The 21,462-nt window shown below is 39.5% G+C and overlaps 1 protein-coding gene across 1 annotated transcript; it reads right to left on the bottom strand.

Annotated features, from left to right (window-relative positions):
• Nucleotides 1-17,439: 17,439 nt before the first annotated feature.
• LOC145164888 (uncharacterized) lies at nucleotides 17,440-21,200 on the bottom strand. Its single transcript, XM_079083548.1, has 3 exons — nucleotides 19,512-21,200; nucleotides 17,586-19,043; nucleotides 17,440-17,487 (listed from the first exon to the last, which is right to left on the bottom strand). Exons 1-3 carry the CDS (start codon nucleotides 21,198-21,200, stop codon nucleotides 17,440-17,442), a joined length of 3,195 nt encoding a protein of 1,064 aa, XP_078939674.1.
• Nucleotides 21,201-21,462: the final 262 nt, after the last annotated feature.

A 21,462-nucleotide genomic window follows, 5' to 3' on the forward strand; every position in this document is an offset into this window, starting at 1 on the left:
GCCAAAGGATGGGGCATTGATTGCGAAGCAGCCTATTTACCTGAAAGATCATAAGGTTGATCAAGTCAAGAAGATTGACTCTAATTCAGGTAAAGTCCACTATCTAACTCTGTTAAGTTTCTATTCTGAGATTCTTGTTACATAATGTGACTGGGTCACGTGTTGATGTTTTAAGAATCAAAGAAAAGTGAAGAAACTTAAAGGAAGTATATGCTGATTCTGATCGCGAAGATGGATCTCGATCGCATGGTTCTGTGATCAGAATTTTGAGTTGTTGCTTAGGAGTTATGATATATTGCTTAGGAATAGATAACAACAAAGTTTTTCATGTTCTTTTTCACTGTAAGAATAGTTTTTCCGCAAAGCTTTTAAAATAAAAGAAAAAAAAATTGATTTTATTTATTTTAAAATATCCTTACAATGGCATTTGTGAAAAGGAAAAAAATTGTTGCTTATATGATTCCATTAATAGCAAGAGTGGAAATATGAATTTGATTCTTTCATTTGTGGTAGTGTCTAAATTTTCCAAATAAGGAAAGATTCTCATCACCCAAGTTTCAGTTGGATAGAAACTTGGAATCATGCAAGTTGTATAGTATGATGAATGAGAACTTTCAAGCATTGGAAAATTAAGACTAATTACTTGTTCACATGGATGTGTGAGTCAAGTAAAGGACTAAGGGATCGAGTACACATTCTTGTGCACTGATCAAGCCACCACAAATGTAACTTGAGTGACACATCTTAAAGAAGGTTTATTAACACTAGTGAAATGTAAGAGTAAAAGGTTTTCTACTCTTGTACATTTGAATTTGGTAAGTTGTGATGTTTTGGATAAAACAGAGACCAACTTAGGCCAATTGTGTTAAGTGTTTGTCTTGATTAGAATCCACACTATCTCTTGAATATTTGGCAAGAAAGTCTTATAGGTCAAGGAGACAGTGGGAGTCTAAAAGATCCTGAAATAGTTTCAAGAACTAATCAAGAATAAAACCTGTATTTCATCACTAGCACACGACTAGAGGTTTATAACCTATCGTGTTGACATTTCTGTGCCCATTCCAGTAAAGTTGGCTATACATTTGAGTTCTATATGTTCTCAATTGTTTGCATAACGACTTGGAAGCAATGGCAGGCCCTGTAGTTAAGATTGCACAAGTTCAATCCATATGAGTTTGAATTTGTCACTAACCTTGTCTTTTGTCTATGGTTTTGACAAATTCACATGGATAAGAACACATATACCATAAAATCTAAGTGTCATAAGGTTTCTCTCCGACTCATGAAAATGATGGTGAGGAAACACTTTCACTAAGTAGATTTTAAGAAGATAGCAACTGTGATATTTGCAGTTCTCAAAGTCGTTAGTGGAGCGTGCATGGTTAACCGGCACACTAACATGGACTTATGAGAAAATGGAAAAGGTCTAAACAATTGAGACTATGATTACGACATCCCTTTTCATAGTTCTGAAATTGTTTAGACACACATGTGAGCTATCTAAGAAAAGGTGTATGATTTTGATAAAGTCTTATCAAAGCAATCTCATATCAGAAATCTGAACTTTGGTAAGAAAGTCAATAAATTATTGACTTCTAGAAGTCCAGCTGTTTTCTGGATACATGTCAAAGCTAGTGGGAGCAGAAGTGTTATGCTAATAATCATCATGTTAGTGGGAGCATGATAATTATGATAAGTATTGCAAGTTAGCAATGTTAATTATAGAAAACAAAAGTTTCAATTCGTGAAGTTGCAGGGGTTGAAAAAGTTGTTTTGCTATAATTAAGGGAGAGGATATACTTCATTTCAGTTCTAAAGGCTTAGATTGAGACCTTAATCATCTTTAGTCAAGAATATAGATACGAATTTCATGTTGGATTGGTTCAACTTAAGGAAATTCTATATATTGCGTTCTCAAAATTCGATTATGATTACTGCATCCCTCTTCATAATCAAATTTTGAAAACATGGCAAATAAAAATATTATAGCAAAAGACTGGTCTAGAATCATGTCTTTATGTGAGACATCATGAATCGTGTCCCATTTGCTTTGGGTACAGGATTGATTGCATGTGCTATAATATTTGTCCTTTCTAAATTTTCCAAATGCCCAGAGGCATTAAGAAGGGAAAAGGTCTAGAATTGGATATGACTAAAATGATTAAGCAATTGTCGAGGACAATCTAAGGTTTACCAAAGATTGGTTGCTCAGGGACAGTTGGAAGTATAGTGCTAATTCTGGAAAGACCATATTGACATATTCCGAAAAGAGGCATCTCTTGTTCAGAAGTGATAGTCAAAATGAGAATATGGATTTGTCTCCATAGGTGGAAGTTATCTGTGTAAGATTAGAAAACTTAATGCAAGAAGCATGTTCAAAGCAATGTACTTTGAATATGAGACTTAGTTTCCATGGAGTGGATCTCCATTGGAATACCTTATAATGATTGTTGACAAGTCTTTGTGACTTTGTACATATTCATTACAAGAGGGTCAGTGCATATAAGTTTAAAATCTAAACAGATTTCGATAAATGATAGGAATTTGAAATTCTCACATTTTTCGATAAGGATTTGGGAGTGTGAAATTAGAATCATTGAAATTATGTTCAATTGGTTTATTTCACAAAGTAAGGATCATAGAAAAACATAGAGTGCATACTTGGTGTATGGCAAAGCTATTGTTTTGAAAAACATAGTGTACTTGCTTGGAGCATGGGACAACTAGTGTTTTAATTCAAGTATAAAGTTGATAAAACCGAAACAATGAATAATGAGTAATCAGTATGGTGATAAATGAAAAGTGTTTTATTTATATTCATAGGTTTTGATACCGTATTAGATTCATTTATTCTTGTGTTTCACTTTGCATGTTTTGACTTCCATAATAACTAGGTTATTCTTCCGGAATGACTAAGTTATTCAAACCATCCACAGTCGATCATATGTTGGAAGTAGATATGAATCAAGACTGTCATGGGTTGGCTTGTAGAGGTCCAAGTTGGCGGACAAAGTTGTGTTACAACACTCATGAGTGCTCATAAGTTCTGAGTACTGGATTCAACCCGCACTCATTTGAATCACTTCATGGATTTTATCACGAGTGATCATGAGACGATAATATCTTATATTCTTCAAACCTAGAGATATGAGTTGTTACTATGATTTGGTTGTACATTGATTGCACGAAAACGCATTCGGTAACTCGATGTTATAAAACGTGCCTTTGTGTATGATTCAACAAGTAGTAGAACAAGCCATATGAGTCGAAGTTTATCCATTCCTTTTATCTTCGGGATAAAAGCAATATCTGTGGGCCCCTCGATGATTTAATGATGACACATGTGAGTGCTTGGCCAAGCCAGGACTGATTTGATTTGTTCAATCAGTCAGTCGTCATAAATCGGAAATCAAGAAACAACAAATGGACAGAGAGAATGATTATAATCCATGTCTCAGTCCATATGATATCTAGAATGGAGGAATATATGATCCCTTATCTAATGGACAAGTCATTGACAAAGGTCAAAGTTCGTTGACAAGATCAAAGTTCGACAGCGGCTTTAAGAGCTACGATTGCCAGTTGGTTTTTGAAGTCATACTCAATAATAGTTTTAGACTTATCCAAGTGGGAGACTGTTGGATTAATGTCTAAGTCCATAACTATATTTGGTATGTACTTGACCCGACCCGGCATGGTCCATTTGGGTTGCACTTCATCGGCACAATTTATATGGATAGTCTTTTGAGAATAGTATATTTATGATTTATATTAATATATTATAAGTTCTAATATGTTAATATATAATCATATTATTTAATTAGTATTGATCAAGAATTAATTTATAATTAATTAAGTGATCAAAAGGAACTAATTAAATATGGACTCTTAGATATATATGTGTAGTGGGCCAAGTTCATTTAGGTTGGGCTAAGTCTTCATGGATAGTCCATGGAGCTTTAACCCATGGATCCTAGGAAATGAAAGGTCATGGGTATTAGGGTTTAACCCTAATCCTCCACACTATATAAAGGGTCTTATGGTTCATGAAATTAGGCTAGTGGCTAGTGTGGATACACTAAAGAGGGCAATAACTGATTTCACAAGTGTGAGCCAAGTATCCATATTCTCTAAAGTCTTCCAAGGTGTTTTGGTGATTTGTGATTCCACTTGAGGCTTCCACACTATTGGGGCTAAGCTCTTAAAGTTCAAGACTTCAAGCTTCATTAAAAGGTATGTATTCTAACTTGTTATATTACCCAAGTATCAAGGATTGTATGCTAGATAGGGTAATACCTTGGAATATTCATATTTGCATGTATAATAGAGAAAACATAGATCCAAGGTATTTAGGGTTGCATGTACACTTAGGAGTGTTAGAATGCTCAAAACCCAACAATGTTCTAGCGTTATTTTTTATGTTTTTCAGTAAGACCGCGAAAATTTCATTTTCGGTAGGTCAATATGATGTCGATGTTTTTTTCCCAGAATTTGGTATATTGTAGACCTGTTTAGGGCCAAGTTTTCCAGACTTTATGTATTCAATATGCCAATTTAATCAACATGCATTTTCATACTCTTTGAAAAATAACCACTCAATTTCATATCATCCTGTTGCAAGTTGTACATGTTGTAGACTTCTATTTCCAATTCATTACAAGATTCATGTTGAACTATATGTTTTAGTTCAGAGATATCAAATTCATATTCACTCTTGATATCTTACCATATTTGTATCTTTTAACTTTTATAGAGAAAGATCCCTCCTCGTAGAAATCCAAGACGTAACATTGTTAATGAAGAACCGACGCCACCTCCGCCACCACCTCCTCAGTTGGACGCTGCTATGTTCCAAGAAGTGGTCACGGAGGCTGTAGCGGCTGCCATGTCTCATATCAATACTCCTGGTACTAGTGGGTCGGGAGCTGGTGCACATCCTTCTAACCATGGCGAGAGTCATGGGCATTCACGAGAGTGCACTTATAAAGATTTTTCGAATGCCAAACCCAGGACCTTTAACAGGACTGGGGGAGTTATGGCATTAAGACAGTGGATTGAGAAGACAGAAGCAATTTTCGAAATCTGCTCCTGTCCAGAGAGCAGCAAAGTCAAATTCGTTGCTTGTACCTTTTAGGATAGAGCTTTAACGTTGGTGGAAAGGCCATGTTAAGTCGCTGACTCTCGTAGTGGCTAACTCGATAAGCTGTGAGAACTTAAAAGCCATGCTAATGCGGGAATACTGTCCGCGAGGGGAAGTTCAGAAACTCGAGCAAGAGCTCTGGGGTCTTACAATGGTTGGTTCTGACATATCAGCCTATACCAGTAGATTCTGTGATCTGGCAATTCTTTGTCCGGATATGGTTGCTCTGGAGAGTAAAAAGATTGAGAGATATATTTGGGGAATGTCGCCCCAAATTCAGTCAAGTGTTTTTGCTTCAATGCCTGTTACTTTTGACAGCGCTAAAGAGCTGGCATAATCTCTTATTGACCACAGAGTCCGTCAAAACTCAGTGGTTGCTGCACCAGAACAACCGAAGGGAAACAACAACAACAACAATAACAACAACAACAGCAAGAAGAAGGGTTGGAACAAGAGGAAGCGAAAGTCTTCACCGAAATCCTCAAAGAAGCAACAGCTAGTTGTGGTCAATGTTGCTACTGTACCTGCTGCTGTTCCTGCTAACCCTGCACCAGCTAAGCCTTATGCTGGTAACCTCCCCAAGTGCAACAAGTTCAATTTTTACCATAATGGAAATTGTCGGGAAATGCAGTGTCGTAACTGCAACAGAAAAGGGCATACTGCCCGATTCTGTAGATCACCACCCCAACCGCTTAACCAAATACCTGCCGCTAGAGTAGGTCAAGCATGCTACCAATATGGTGATGTGGGGCATTTCAAGAGAGATTGTCCAAAAGATGGAAATGCCAGTGGAGTTGGGAGAATTTTAGCTTTGGTTCATGAAGAAGCGGTAGCAGACCCTGCAGTGATCACGGGTACGTTCCTTCTCAACCACACTTATGCATGCATTCTATTTGATTGTGGTGCTGAGAAGAGCTTTGTGAGCCATAATTTCAAACACTTGCTAAATCAAAACTCCCAACCACTAAAACAAACATTCACAGTCGAAATGGCTAACGGGAAATCTGAATCCACCAATGATATATACATAGGATGTACTCTTACCTTGAATAACTTTTCGTTCCCAATAGACCTTATGTCGGTCTCTATCAAAAGTTTCGACGTCATAATAGGTATGGATTGGTTGTTCCCTAACCATGCTGACATCCTATGCTTTGAAAGAGTCATTCGTCTGAACTTGCCAACTAATGAAACTCTTGTTATTTACGGCGACAAACACGGAACAAACCTTCAGATCATTTATTGCATCAAGGCACAGAAGTACCTTCGCAAAGATTATTGTGCTTTCTTAGCTCACGTGGTAGACAAAAAGCAAGAAGTGAAAGATATCGCGAGCACTCCTGAGGTCTGCAACTTTCCCGTTATTTTTCCCGATGATCTTCCAGAAGTGTCTCCCCAACGACAAGTCGAATTCAGAATCGACTTAATCCCTGGGGCTACCCCTGTAGCCAAATCCCCCTATCGTCTTGCACCTTCTAAAATGCAGGAATTATCCAGCCAGCTTAATGAACTCCTCAACAAAGGTTTCATAAGACCAAGCTTCGCACCCTGGGGAGCACCGGTTTTGTTCGTAAAGAAGAAGGATGGATCATGCCGTATGTGCATAGACTACCGTGAGCTGAATAAACTTACCATCAAGAATCGATATCCTCTGCCTCGCATTGACGATCTGTTCGACCAAATTCAAGGTGCGAGATACTTTTCAAAAATAGACTTAAGATCCGGGTATCACCAGTTACGGATTTTGGAGGATGACATTCCCAAAACCGCATTCAGAACTCGTTATGGTCATTATGAGTTCGTAGTGATGTCATTCAGATTGACAAATGCACCTGCTATGTTCATGGATCTAATGAACAGAGTGTGTCGTCCATTCTTGGACAAATTTGTCATAGTCTTCATTGACGACATCCTTATCTACTCAAGAAGTGAAGAGGAACATGGGCAACATCATCGTCAAGTATTGCAAACTCTTAGATCAGAGAAACTCTATGAGAAGTTTTCAAAGTGTGAATTTTGGATCAGGAAGGTTGATTTCCTAGGTCACGTGGTTAGTTCATAAGGAATACACGTTGACCCTTCCAAAATAAAGGCAATTGAAAACTGGTCAGGACCCAAAACACCTATAGAAATCCGTCAATTCTTAGGTCTTGTTGGCTATTATCGTTGATTCATCCCGAATTTCTCTCGAATAGCTAAACCTCTTACCACCCTGACGCAAAAGGGTGTAAGTTTTAGTTGGGGAGAAAAGCAAGAAATAGCGTTCCAAATGCTGAAGCGAGCTTTGTGTAGTGCACCAATCCTGTCTCTTCCTGGAGGGACAGAGGATTTCGTAGTGTACTGTGATGCTTCTAATCAACGGCTTGGATGTGTTCTTATGCAAAGAGGAAAGGTTATATCCTATGCCTCAAGACAGCTAAAGACACATGAAGTCAACTATACAACACATGACCTTGAACTAGGAGTAGTGGAATTTGCTCTGAAGATCTGGAGACATTACTTATATGGCACGAAATGCACAGTATTCACGAACCATAAAAGTCTACAGCATATCTTTGATCAGAAAGAGCTGAACATGAGACAACGACGGTGGGTGGAGCTACTGAACGACTACGATTGTGAGATTCTTTATCACCCTCGTAAAGCTAACGTAGTAGCTGACGCCCTTAGCAGAAAGGAATACTCGGGATGCAGAGTAAAGTCGTTGACCATGACAATCCATTCACATCTGTCCACACAGATTAGAGAGGCTCAACTAAAGGCCTTAAAACCTGAAAACGTGGCAGGTGAAACCTTGAGAGGAATGGATAAAAACTTCAAAGTCAGGGATGATGGAGTCTATTGTTTAATGAACCGGATCTGGACACCAAAGTTCGGTGGTTACAGAGACGTGGTTATAAATGAAGCACACAAAACCCGATACTATATTCATCTAGGTTCAGACAAGATGTATATGGACCTCAAGAAACTATACTGGTGGCCTAACATGAAGGCCGAAATTGCTACCTTTGTGGGCAAGTGCCTTACTTGTGCCAAAGTCAAGGTAAAATACTAGAAACCTTCAGGTTTATTGCAACAACCTGAAATCCCTGAATGGAAGTGGGAGCGGATTACAATGGATTTCATAACTAAGTTACCCAAGACATCGGGTGTATATGATACTATTTGGGTAATCGTCGATAGATTAACCAAATCCGCACACTTATTACCAATCAAAGAGACCGACAAGATGGAGAAGTTAACAAGAACTTACCTCAAGGAAATCGTTAGACTGCATGGTGTGCCAATATCTATTATTTCTGACCGAGATAGTAGATTCACTTCTCGTTTCTGGCAGTCTTTACAAAAATCCTTGGGAACTAGGCTAGACATGAGTACAGCCTACCATCCACAAACTGAAGGACAAAGTGAGAGAACGATTCAAACTCTAGAAGATATGTTTCAAGCTTGCGTGATTGACTTTGGAAAGGCATGGGATACTCATTTACCCCTTGTTGAATTCTCTTAAAATAACAGTTATCACACTAGCATAAAGGCTGCTCCTTTCGAAGCTCTCTATGGCCGCAAGTACAGATCACCTCTGTGCTCGGCTGAAGTGGGTGACACGTAGCTAGCTAGAAGTCAGGTTCCTGAAGGTGCTCTCACTGGTCCGGAAATCATTCGCGAAACTATGGAGAAAATCGTACAAATACGAGAGTGACTTAAAGCTTCCAGAGATAGATAGAAAAGCTACGCTGACAAAAGAAGAAAACCTTTGGAATTCCAGGTTGGTGACAGCGTCATGTTGAAGGTCTCACCCTGGAAAGGCATGATACACTTTGGAAAGCGTGACAATTTGAATCCAAGGTACATAGGACCATTCGAGATTCTTGCTAGAATCGGTCCAGTAGCTTACAAACTCCGACTGCCTCAAGAACTAAGTAACATACATCCTGTTTTCCACGTCTCGAACTTGAAAAAGTGTCTGTCCGACGAGACTCTTGTAATTCCACTCGACGAAATCGAGATCGACGAGAGCCTCAACTTCGTGGAAGAGCCAGTAGAGATCATGGACCGAGAGGTCAAGCAAACAAAGCAAAGTCGTATTCCTATAGTGAAGGTTCGCTGGAATGCCAATGGGGACCTGAATTCACTTGGGAGCGCAACGATCAAATGAAACTGAAATATTCTCATCTTTTTGCTTAGTTATTTGTAATTTATTAATTGCTTAAACTCTAATTTAGGGACGAAATTCTCTCTAACAGGGGGATAATGTGACAACCCGAAATTTCTATCTTGTACAGTTATTCAATTTAATCACAGTCAGACTCGTTTCTGCTATCTTTTAGCATTGTTTAGGGTCTCTTTGAGTGTTCTAAGCCTAGTGCATTCAAGGTTTGGGTTTAGGGATGAGATAACTTAAGTTCATCGTATTGCATTCGGGCGAAACACTTCTTCAAGAGGAGTGTACGGCCGTACACATGAGTGTACGGCCGTACACCCAAGGTGGTCGTGAACCCAAACCCATATATAAGCTTTTCCCTCATTCTTTCACACTTTCTCACACTTTCACCTCAAGAACCTCCATTCTCTCTCAACTACAAATCAGGAACACTTCATCTAATCTTCAAAAGTGGTAAGTGATTCTTCATGTACCTTGTTATACTTGAAAGACCAATAGATCCAGGCCTTAATTCTTCATGATTCAACATCCCTTCTTGATCTTGAAGGGAGTACGGTCGTAAACCCTTCATAGGTTTGCCGTACACACCTTAAAAGGGGTCCAAATCCATTGTTTTGCCCATCTTCTTGTTGAACATTAGACCCACTAGTTTCCCCATGGATCAAATCACCCTTTTTGCATGTTTCTTCCATGAGTGTATGGCTATACACTCATTGGTCGTACATTCAGTGTAACATCCGGATTTCTATGTATCATAATTTAAGTATTTATTTCTGAGTTAAGAAGAGGGACTCGACGAGTTGACGCCTAAACTCGCCGAGTAGGATTGCGACTGATGACTCGGATTAATGAAGGGACTCGACGAGTCGGTGAGTCAACTTGACGAGTCCACGCTGTTGGCAGAAACCCTAAATCTTTGGGCCTGAGCCCTATTTAAAGGCATTTATAGCCTTCAATTGCGGCTACGTTCCCAGAAGAGAGAACCCTAGCGAGCTTGAGTGTGTAGACTGAGAGAAAGAGCTATCTTGAGCGTTTTGGTGTGATTTTGCAAGAAAGGAGAAGAGTTCCAGCAAGAGGGGCCAAGGAAGGTTATTGTTCTGAGTCATCCAAGAAAGGAGCTTCTTTCTGAGGTACAAAATCGAACCCCTTTCCTTCCCTATTGTGTAGATTCCATTTTTGGGGGTTAGGGCTTGAATCACTTCATCTTTGGGGTTTTGAATGCCTCAAACCCCTCTTGCTAGTTTGTGTTTTAGATCTCGACCCTTCTAGGTCTACAGAGCCGAGAATATGAAGCTTTAGTAGAGTAAAACCTTAGTGTTTGAAGCTAGGAAGCATGTATGGGGTTTTTATGGTATATTATGCAAGATACACCATGCATGGACACCAAGTTCAGACCTTTACATGATTTTTGGGTGTTAGAAGGCTAGATCTATAAGTTAGAGAAACAGATCTGACCTCAGAAGGTCAAATGAGTATTGACATGGAGGAAACTCACCGAGTCCATAAAAGGACTCGACGAGTCGAATCGGGTTGCCCCGCGATTCGTGACCAGTGGTAACCCGATGAGTAGAGAGGTTAACTCGACGAGTCGAGTGAGGCCTTAGGAGGAGTCAGTGGACACGTATGGACTCGCCGAGTCACCCAAGTGCACTCGGTGAGTCTGGTCAGAGTTGGAGCGTTGACTGGAGTTGACTTTCATTGACTTTTAGGGTTGGTCAGCATTTGTATAATTGGACCATTGGAGGGGTAAAATGATCTTTTTCCCTTCTGGAAGAGTATAGGTAGGGATTAGTCTAGCCTATGAGAATCGTTGTTAATTAGAGACAAATTACTTTATGTGATTAGGCGGAGGCTAGATCGGGGATATCGAGCATGAAAGTTTACTAGACATCATATGAGGTGAGTCTTCTCACTATACCTTACCTTGAATGGTAATTATGTGTGACCGGAAGGTCTTATGTGCTATGACGAGTATGTGATATATGTTTCCATGTGATATGTATATGTTATGTATGTTATGAGTAGTATGGTATGGACCGGAAGGTCAGCAGTGGATGGACCGGAAGGTCAACATGCTCTGGACCGGAAGGTCAGCAGTGGATGGACCGGAAGGTCAATATGGCATGGACCGGAAGGTCGACAGAGTAGGACCGGAAGGTATACTCAGGTTGTGGGACCGGAAGGTATACTCAGGTTGTGGGACCGGAAGGCCCCTGAGACACATTGACCGGAAGGTCTCGTAGAGCTATAGCCTCGAGTGGCTTATGTGTTGTATGTAGTATTTTGGGGAACTCACTAAGCATGCGTGCTTACCGTTTATGTGATATATGTTTCAGGTACTTTAGAGGACCGCGGGAAGGCACCGGCATGATTGTACACACACACTATGTTTTGGGAAGAGCTACTGTGGATCCTGGATTTTATGAGATGATTTTTGAAAACTTTGTTAAATGAATAATTGGTGTTGAACAATATGATATATGTCTTTATGAATTAAAAATGAAAATTTTGGTTTGAATTTTCACGATGTTACAAGTTGGTATCAGAGCCTTGGTTTGAGGGATTCGGATACACCTTCAGGTATATCTGAACTCAAACTGAGGATTTGAGAAAAGTTTTCAAAAGAAACAATTTTCTAAGATAAGTAAAAGATTTTCAAGAAAGCGGAAAAGAGCAGTGTGTACAATCAGCCAGCGCCCGAACGGTGATTTCCCAAAATACCCTTAAATTATGTGTTATGAGACTAGAAACTTAAACACACCACCTACCAAGTAATTAACTAATCAACTAAAACAAGTAAAAATTCACCAAATTTAATAAAGGGTTTCTGTTTAGGTCCAACCAATTCACTCCTATGGTTAATTTTATGATAAAGTGATAAATTAATTGTTATTGGTTACCAACTATAGTGGTTAGATTCGCATTCACTATTACTAACCCTTAGAAAATTAATCAATTCAAGCAGTGGCCAATTGTTTAAACTAATTAACTCCCTAGTTCAATTATTTGGATTAAATAAGATTTGTAATTGGTTAATCAAATTAGTAATTCAACTAACCTCTTGTTTGTTGGTTTCTCAAACAAGCTCACACATTAATTTACCTATTCTCTAGTTAATCCTAGTTTCATATTCACTAATCCTAGGCATATAATGAAGTGTTCACATAAATCATATGAGGTTAACAATTAAGAGATGTTCATGCAGCCTAATTGTCTTCCAATTAACAGATAATAGTTATGGTTAATGCATAAGGTTCTTTAACAAACTTAATTTAATAAAATCACCAATAATCAATCAATAAAAGTATAAATCAAATCATAGGAGTAACTTGGTCTTTCCTAAACAGAAACTATGAAAATTCAGCTCGTGATTACAGTAAGAACAAGCTCAAAAATGAATTTAGTTGATATAGACATGATTCACTTCTAAGATTAAGTGGAAAATTTAACCTAATTCGCCTTGAGTCTTCAAAAGATCAAAGATTAGGGTTCTTCAGGTCTCCAAAGGTTTCCTCAGTCGCAAGTTATCGTCCAAGAAAAATCAGAAAGTCTTCTTCAATTCGGAATAAGATCCTTTATTTATACTTATCTCAAAACAGGGGCAACTCAGCGAGTAAGTCTCCAACTCGCCGAGTACCTTTGAGAAGTCCGTGTGCGGTAAGGATTCTGGATATTACTTCGCGAACATTCTTCGGCACTCCCCGAGTAGCTTCGTGGACTCGCCGAGTAGCTCCAGGTTTTCTCTTCTTTCTTCATTCTCCAGCTTCTGATTGCTTCTCCTTCTTCCTTTTTGCTCCAAGCATGTCTTCTGGACTGAAAATATAATTTAGACCTTATTAAGTACCTTTTGTCCATATTATGCAAATAATTAGCTAAAAAGTAATAAAAATCTATACTAAACATATAGCTAATTATGCACATATCAAAATACCCCACACTTGACTTTTGCTTGCCCCCAAGCAAAACTGAATTTTAGCACATTAGAATCACATAAGACAACTCCAATTCAACCCAGCCATTATGCCAAGACCGCAACGCATACATTTGTGTCTAAAATTTTCCTAAAGAGCCCCCAATACTCTAAATACTCACAATCCTCATAAACACTCGCCCACTTCTTTTGAACGATGCTCATTTTATGCATCCCTCCGAATCCATCCGCAGAAAACCTCCTAGCCTCAAGGTATTTTTGGTTGAGCAACCCAAGCATACATATTCTAAAAATTACAATTTTCGATACCACTATGGAGCTTTTTGGAATTCTTCACTTTCTTTGATAGTTTGTACTTTAATTTCTTTGAATTCTTCAAAATTTGCCACCTTTTGATTTTCTTTGATTTTTGGGTATCTTCAACTTTTGAACTTTGGAATTTTGATCTTTTGATCTTTACTTTAACTGCTCCAAAATTTCTTCAAACTTTTCTTGTAATTCTCTCATGTAACTCACTTTTTTTTTCTCACTCAATACCTACATGCTTAAGCAGGGGCGCTCAACTTCAACCTTTATTGATTAAAGATAAAAATTTTCCTGGATACATTTCTGGTACACGATGCTAAACATATTGCATCCTTCAAACTAAGTGAGGTTATGTTTTTGTCCCATGATTTCACTAGAATAAGGAGGCCACAAATGCACTAGAACGTGTATAAGCTCAACTAAACATTTGGGTCTTCATGCAATCATCAACATAATTCTAACATGGAATCCTAATTGTTTTTACCAAAGTTTTCTAAGTTAAGTCCTAGGCAAAAAAAAATTTATGCAAGAATTTTAAAATTATGCCTAAAATTAAGATTCTAAGTTAGCTAATGTAACCAACCCCCTACCCCACACTTAATTCATGCAATGTCCCCATTGCATGTTATGCATGATAAAGAACAATACTAAAGTAAAGGGGAAATTGGAACAAACTCCCCTGTGATAGTAGTGGCGAGGTTGATCATCTTCAATTAAGCTCCTACTTCAAATGACTTTAAGCATGGGAACAGCTCATCCATGCCTTGGGTGTCATGTCGCGTGTGGTAAACATCTAAGTAGCTCCAAATGCTTAGGAAAAAGCACTCAGAAATCTTCCAGGAATGAGTCTCCACATAAGACATGGATAAGAACTGCAGTGAATGTGCTCAAAACAAATTCTGAGTGTGAAATGTTGATGGACTCGGCGAGTCAGGCGTGAACTCGGCGAGTAGATCGGCATTTAGCAGATAATCGCGGATTTACACATGCACTCGGCGGGTTCCCTAGGTGCACTCGGCGAGTAAGTCGCTGAGTCGAAAATAAATTTCCCTGTTGTTGGTTCTTGACTGAGGTGCTAACTCAAAATACTTCAGTGGCTCTTCTTCTATTTCCTTCAGTGATAACACATTGTGTCACTCTCAATCCTAACGGACTCAACCTTAAATGTAACAATTCGCACTCTCATCTAAACCAATCCTCACTTTAGTCTTGACCAATGAGACTCCTAAATGCATCCTAATCTTCAAACCTGAAAAACATATATCCACAAGTGAAAGCAAACAAACCAAGGTCCTAACAATCCGAGTTCAACAAAGTTTAACATCAAACAAAATAAAACACATCCAAATAAAAACAAATTTCATGCTTCTTCTTCCACGTCTGCCCCTCCTGCGCCACTTCCTCCTGCTTGATTGTTCCCCCTTTGCATACGCTCCTCCCAACTCATGATGTATGGATATCCGGGCCCGGGCCTTGGGGCGATGTTCATTTATTGAAAGAGATAATTGAATGACTCATTGTTATAGTTAACACCTTGACCAATGTCATCCAAATACCTCATATATTCCACTTGATTCCATCCCTCATTCTCATCTTCCACCGGAATAACCGGTGGGTCTTCTCGGGCCCGTTCGTTCCTTTGCCTAACTCTTATTCCCGGCCTCTCGGGAGCAACCACCTCATCTACATGTGGAATTGCAAATGAATCCCCAAATTTTTCCATAATCCTTGCCCTCCGGAATAATGTAATGCTAAACGGAGGAGGAGAAATTACAGTCAACGCCCTTGCCTCTTGCATGTCCAAAATGCCATATGACCTTGCGAGTCTTGTCACAAACATACCCCTATTAATTTTGGAGTTAATCTTCTCTTTAACCGCTCCTTCCGCAAGGTATTTTGCCAAACAATAAGGCAAGTTGCAAAAGACGTCCGGGGTAATGATGCTCCACAAATAAAAAATGTCGAGGGTAGGAACTTTGTCATCATCCTTCCTCATATTTATGGTACTAGCGATAAGGCGGTGGATGAGACGATGGATCGGAGAACGAATATGGCCCTCTTGAGCAGAAGAGGGAATATAGACCCGGTTTGCAATAGTATTCCACCAAGTGGAGGCAACGACTCCCTCGAGAAGATCCTTGTGACATTGCTCCAAAAATGTTTCAAAATCCTCCGTCATGATGACATTTTGGTCATAGATACCAACCCTCCAGGCGAGTTCCGCTATGCTGCAGTGGCGCAGCTCCCCTCCGAGGAAAAAAGTGATAATGTTGGTGTTATAATATTCACTACCACCCCGGAATGAGAGAGTAGCGAAGAATTCCCAACATAGTTCTGCAAACACAGGCTCTTGTATTTTGAACAGCTGCAACCATCCATCACAAATTATTGTTGATCCACCCACGTCAAAAGATTTCATCAAATAAGGTGTCAATTCTTCTTCCAACCCAGTTTTACCCAACCAATCCCAATTAATTGCATTGGGTAGATGAATCTCTTTCTGCTTCAAAACCTCCAACCTATTCTTCGCCCTAACTTGAGAAGATTTTGAAGTGATTTGTGGAAAAGTAAGCCATGGAATGTCTCCTTGACCCCCTCCTCTTGAACTCTGACCTCTTCTGGACATGATTTCTGCAGAAAAACATCAAGAAAACAAACAAAACCCAGCAATTAAAGTTAACCATAACAGGTCTATCACAGCATCTACTCGCCGAGTTCATGACCTACTCGGCGAGTAGGATGAACTGCGAGAACAGATTTCAATTGGACCATATTAGGTCAATCAAAACACATAAATTTGCAAAGGGGTTTGTTGTTCTAAGTCCCTTAAACACAAATCCACAAGAAATTTTGTCCAAATCTTCCTAATTCATAGTAAAATCGAAACCCTAGAATCGGAGTAAACCCCTAAATCTGGATTTAAGCAAAATAAGAACCAAGAATTGATAGAGTTATAGCCTTTAACAAGAATACAAAGGAAAAATCATACCTTTTTGCCTTGTGGATGGAGATTCAACAAAAATCAAAGGAATGGCTTGAGAGGAAGAGAATGCTCGGCGAGTAGGAATGTGTTGGTGAAAATGAGTAAAGTAAAAAGAAACCCTTTTTTACAGATTGTAAAAACCCGTTTAAATGCTTGTACTCGTCGAGTAGAAATTCCTAATCGCCGAGTAGGGACGCGTGTTCGCGTTTTGTCATGATTTTCAAAAGTTACTCGCCGAGTAATCGTATGAACTCGGCGAGTATATCATTCAGTTTGAAAAAAAACTCAATTTTTTTTTTAAAACCACCACCCCATACTTTGAGCATTGCTTGCCCTCAAGCAATCATTGTAAGCAGAATTTTAGAAGAAGAATGAAAAGAAAACAGATCCTAAAAGTGAAAAAGAAAAACAAAGGGAAAAGAAATGCAAACTCTAAACTCGGGTTGCCTCCCGGAAGCGCTTCTTTTTAAGGAGTCGTTAGCTGGACTCCTTCCGTTCTACGTTTCTGCCATGCCCTCCAGCAGCAGCCCTTCTTCTATGTCTTCATTCCTCGGGATTCCTTCTTCATATTTTTTCACTCTATGTCCATTAACTTTTACAGGAGTGCCATCTCTTGATAATAACTCGATAGCTCCATGTGGAAACACCTTCTTCACTAGAAATGGACCATCCCATCTTGACTTTAGTTTGCCCGGAAAGAGTTTGAGCCTTGAATTAAAAAGTAAAACTTTTTGCCCTTCATGAAAGTCTTTATTACCCTTGATTCTTTTGTCATGCCAACGCTTGGTTTTTTCTTTATAAATCAAGGAGCTAGTATAAGCCTCATTCCTAAGTTCTTCTAGAGCATTCATTTGCATCAACCGGTTTTTTTAAGTTCAGCTATATCAAAGTTGCATATTTTTAAAGCCCAAAAAGCTTTATGCTCTATTTCCACCGGTAAATGACATTGCTTCCCATAAACTAGCCTATATGGTGTAGTACCAATAGGTGTTTTGAAAGCTGTTCGGAAGGCCCAAAGTGCATCATCTAGTCTATCCGACCATTCCTTTCGATTGCTACCCACCGATCTCTCCAAAATTCTCTTTAATGCTCTATTTGTCACTTCAGTTTGCCCACTAGTTTGTGGATGGTAAGATGTAGAGAATTTATGGGTTACCCCATATTTCCTTAACACCTTTTCTAATTGATCATTGGCAAAATGAGTGCCTCGGTCACTTATAAGGGCTTTAGGAACTCCAAATCTTGAGAATAACTTCTTCAAAAAGCGCACCACCACCCGAGCATCATTAGTTGGTAAAGCTTGTGCCTCCGCCCACTTGGATACATAATCAACCGCCACCAAAATATATTTGTTGCCCTTTGAGATTGTAAATGGTCCCATGAAATCGATCCCCCATACGTCAAATACTTCGCACACTTGAATACTATGTTGTGGCATTTCGTTTCGGGAGGAGATGTTTCCCGCTCTTTGGCATGCATCACACTCTTTGACATATTGGGTAGCATCTTTAAAAATGGTGGGCCAATAAAACCCAATATCAAATATCTTCTTTGCCGTGTAATGTGCTCCATGATGTCCACCGGTGGGCCCGCTATGGCACTGCTCCAAAATTTCTCGGCTTTCATTCCCGAATACGCATCTCCTTATGATCCCATCCGCGCAGCTTCGGAAAAGATATGGCTCATCCCAAAAGTAGTATTTTATTTCCGAAAAGAATTTCTTCTTTTGTTGGCGGGTAAAGTCTTTTGGGATGTACTTGGTAGCTAAATAATTAGCTATATCTGCAAACCATGGCTCTTCCCCCGTGGTCACCAAAATGTATTCGTCCGGAAAATCATCTCCAATCTTTTCTTCTTCCAATGACTCCAAATGCGGGTTTTCTAGCCTTGATAAGTGGTCGGCTGCTACATTCTCCATTCCCTTCTTATCACGTATCTCGATATCAAATTCTTGTAGAAGTAGGACCCAACGTATCAATCTTGGCTTTTCATCCTGCTTGGCAAACAAGTACTTAATAGCAGAGTGGTCAGTAAAAACAGTGGTTTTAGATAAAACAAGATAAGGGCGGAATTTGTCAAAAGCATACACCACTGCTAGTAATTCTTTTTCAGTTGTGGTGTAATTTTCTTGGGCCGGATTCAAAGTCTTACTTGCATAATAAATGGGTCGAAAGTGCTTATCAACCCTTTGACCAAGGACAACTCCTAATGCAAAGTCACTTGCATCACACATTATTTCAAAACGTAAGTTCCAATTCGGGGCAATAATGATCAGGGCATTAGTTAATTTTTCTTTCAAAAATTCAAAAGCGTCTAGACACTCTTTAGTGAAATTAAATGGTGCATCTTTTAAAAGCAATTGTGTTAGAGGTCTAGCTATTTTAGAAAAATCTTTTATGAAACGGCGGTAAAAACCCGCATGTCCTAAAAAACTCCTAATGCCCTTTACATTAGTTGGTGGAGGTAATTTGGCAATTGTATCTATTTTTGCCCGATCCACCTCAATTCCCGATTTGGATACCTTGTGGCCCAAAAATATACCCTCTTTAACCATAAAGTGACATTTTTCCCAATTAAGGACTAAATCGGTCTTTTCACACCTTGCAAGCATTAAATCAAGGTTAGTAAGACAATCATGGAAGGAAGATCCAAAAACAGAAAAGTCGTCCATAAATACTTCCATGAATTTTTCCACCATATCGTGGAATATGGCCGTCATGCACCTTTGAAATGTCGCAGGTGCATTGCATAACCCAAAGGGCATGCGGCGATAGGCAAAAGTCCCACTCGGGCAAGTGAAAGTGGTCTTTTCTTGGTCCCTTGGGTCTATGGGTATTTGGAAGTAGCCCGAAAATCCGTCTAAGAAACAATAATAACTATGGTCGGACAATCTTTCAAGCATTTGATCAATAAAAGGTAAAGGAAAATGGTCTTTACGAGTGGCATCGTTTAGCTTTCGATAATCGATGCACACTCGCCAATCGGTTACCGTTCGGGTCGGAATAAGCTCGTTCTTCTCGTTTGTCACGACCGTCATCCCTCCTTTCTTGGGCACCACTTGAACAGGACTAACCCATGAACTATCGGAAATAGAATAAATGATCCCCGCATCTAAAAGCTTGACTACTTCCTTTTTGACCACTTCTTGCATGTTTGGGTTCAATCTTCTTTGGTGTTGCACTACCGGCTTTGCTGCTTCTTTCAGGTTAATCTTGTGAGAGCAATAAGAGGGGCTTATTCCCTTGATATCGGTGATACTCCATGCAATGGCACTCTTCCTCTTCTTCAAGACTTTAACTAATTCTTCTTTTTCAGATTTGGAGAGGTCAGAAGCTATTATAACAGGTTTTTGTTGACCATCTTCAACGAATGCATACTCCAAGTGATCTGGTAGTGCTTTGAGCTCAGTTTTTGCGTTCTGCATGCTGAACACGTCGAGTACAGGTAAGGGACTCGTCGAGTCCTCTTCAAAATTTGCGATTTCTCGGGATTCTTCAACTGGACTCGGCGAGTAGATCGCTTCAACTCGGCGAGTAGGTTGCTCCATGGTCTTCATTAGCTCATCATAATCAGCTTCTTCCAGCAGTCTCTCTATTTCCAGTAGGTCTTTTTCAGCATCAAGTTCTTCAGTAAAGGGGATGGTGGACTTGTTTGGATCTTCATTATGCCATTCCTCCATCAATTCATCCAACATATCAATTGAAAATGATGTGTCATCACTATGCCTTGCATGCTTCATGGCTTGATCAACCCCAAAAGTGACTGAATCATCCCCCACCCGTAGAGTAAGTTTTGAATCTCGCATGTCAACTATAGCGCTTGCGGTGTTAAGGAAAGGTCTTCCAAGGATGATCGGGACTTGAGGATCTGCTTCCATGTCTAGAATTATAAAGTCCACGGGAAATACGAACTTATCTACCTTCACCAATAGATCTTCACATATTCCTCTTGGGAATGTAACAGTTTTGTTTGCTAAGTGGATTGCCATTCGGATTGGCCTCGGTTCCGGGAGATCTGGTTTCTTGAAAAATGAATAAGGCATGAGGTTTACACTTGCTCCTGAATCGGCTAAAGCATGAATGGTGGCCAAATTCCCAAATTGACAAGGCAATGTTAAGCTTCCCGGGTCACCCTTCTTCTTCAGTAGCTTGTTTAACATGGCAGCTGAGCAATTCTCATTAAGAACTACTTCACTCACTTCTTCCATCTTCCTTCTATTAGTTAGAAGCTCTTTGAGAAACTTAGCGTATTTTGGCATTTGGGCAACCGCTTCTATGAATGGTATGTTGATTTGAAGAGCCTTTATATGTTCTAGAAACTTTTGACTTTTCTGATTAGGTAATGGCTTTGCAGGAATCTGACTTTTCTGATTAGGTAATGGACTCGTCGAGTCCATATTCTGGACTTGGCGAGTAGGGTCTGTGTCATGCAGATTTTGATTTTGGCTTTGTTTTTCTGCATCCTCCTTTTGTAACTGCTTGGGCTCTTCAGACTGAATTGGGGCCAGAGGAGTAATTATCTTTCCACTTCTTGTTGTCACGATATTTATATGTGCGCCTCGTCGGTTGTTTTCGGTTTTACTAGGAAGTTCTCCCGGTGATCTTTGATTAATTTGTTGAGCAAGTTGCCCCAGCTGTGTCTCAATGTTGTGGATAGATGCTTGTTGATTTCTAAGCATTGTTCATGTTTCTTGGATTGCAGCATCATGATCATTATGTCTCTTTTCTGAAGCAGCTACAAACTTAGTAAGCATCTCCTCCAAACTTGGTTTCCTTTCTTGTTCCGGCTCCTCCTTTTGGTAAAAACCTCTTCCTTTTTGTTTAAACTTCTCCTCCTTAGCCCTCTTGTACTCATCATAAGGAAGCCACTCTTTCTTGGGTTTCCGTCAATATTCATCATATCGGTCACCACTTGAGTAACATACTTGCACCTTCTTATTC

This window comes from Lactuca virosa, chromosome 3, assembly GCF_052849685.1.
Source record: "Lactuca virosa cultivar CGN04683 chromosome 3, Lactuca_virosa_CGN04683_v6, whole genome shotgun sequence".
In the NCBI taxonomy this organism is placed as follows: domain Eukaryota; kingdom Viridiplantae; phylum Streptophyta; class Magnoliopsida; order Asterales; family Asteraceae; genus Lactuca; species Lactuca virosa.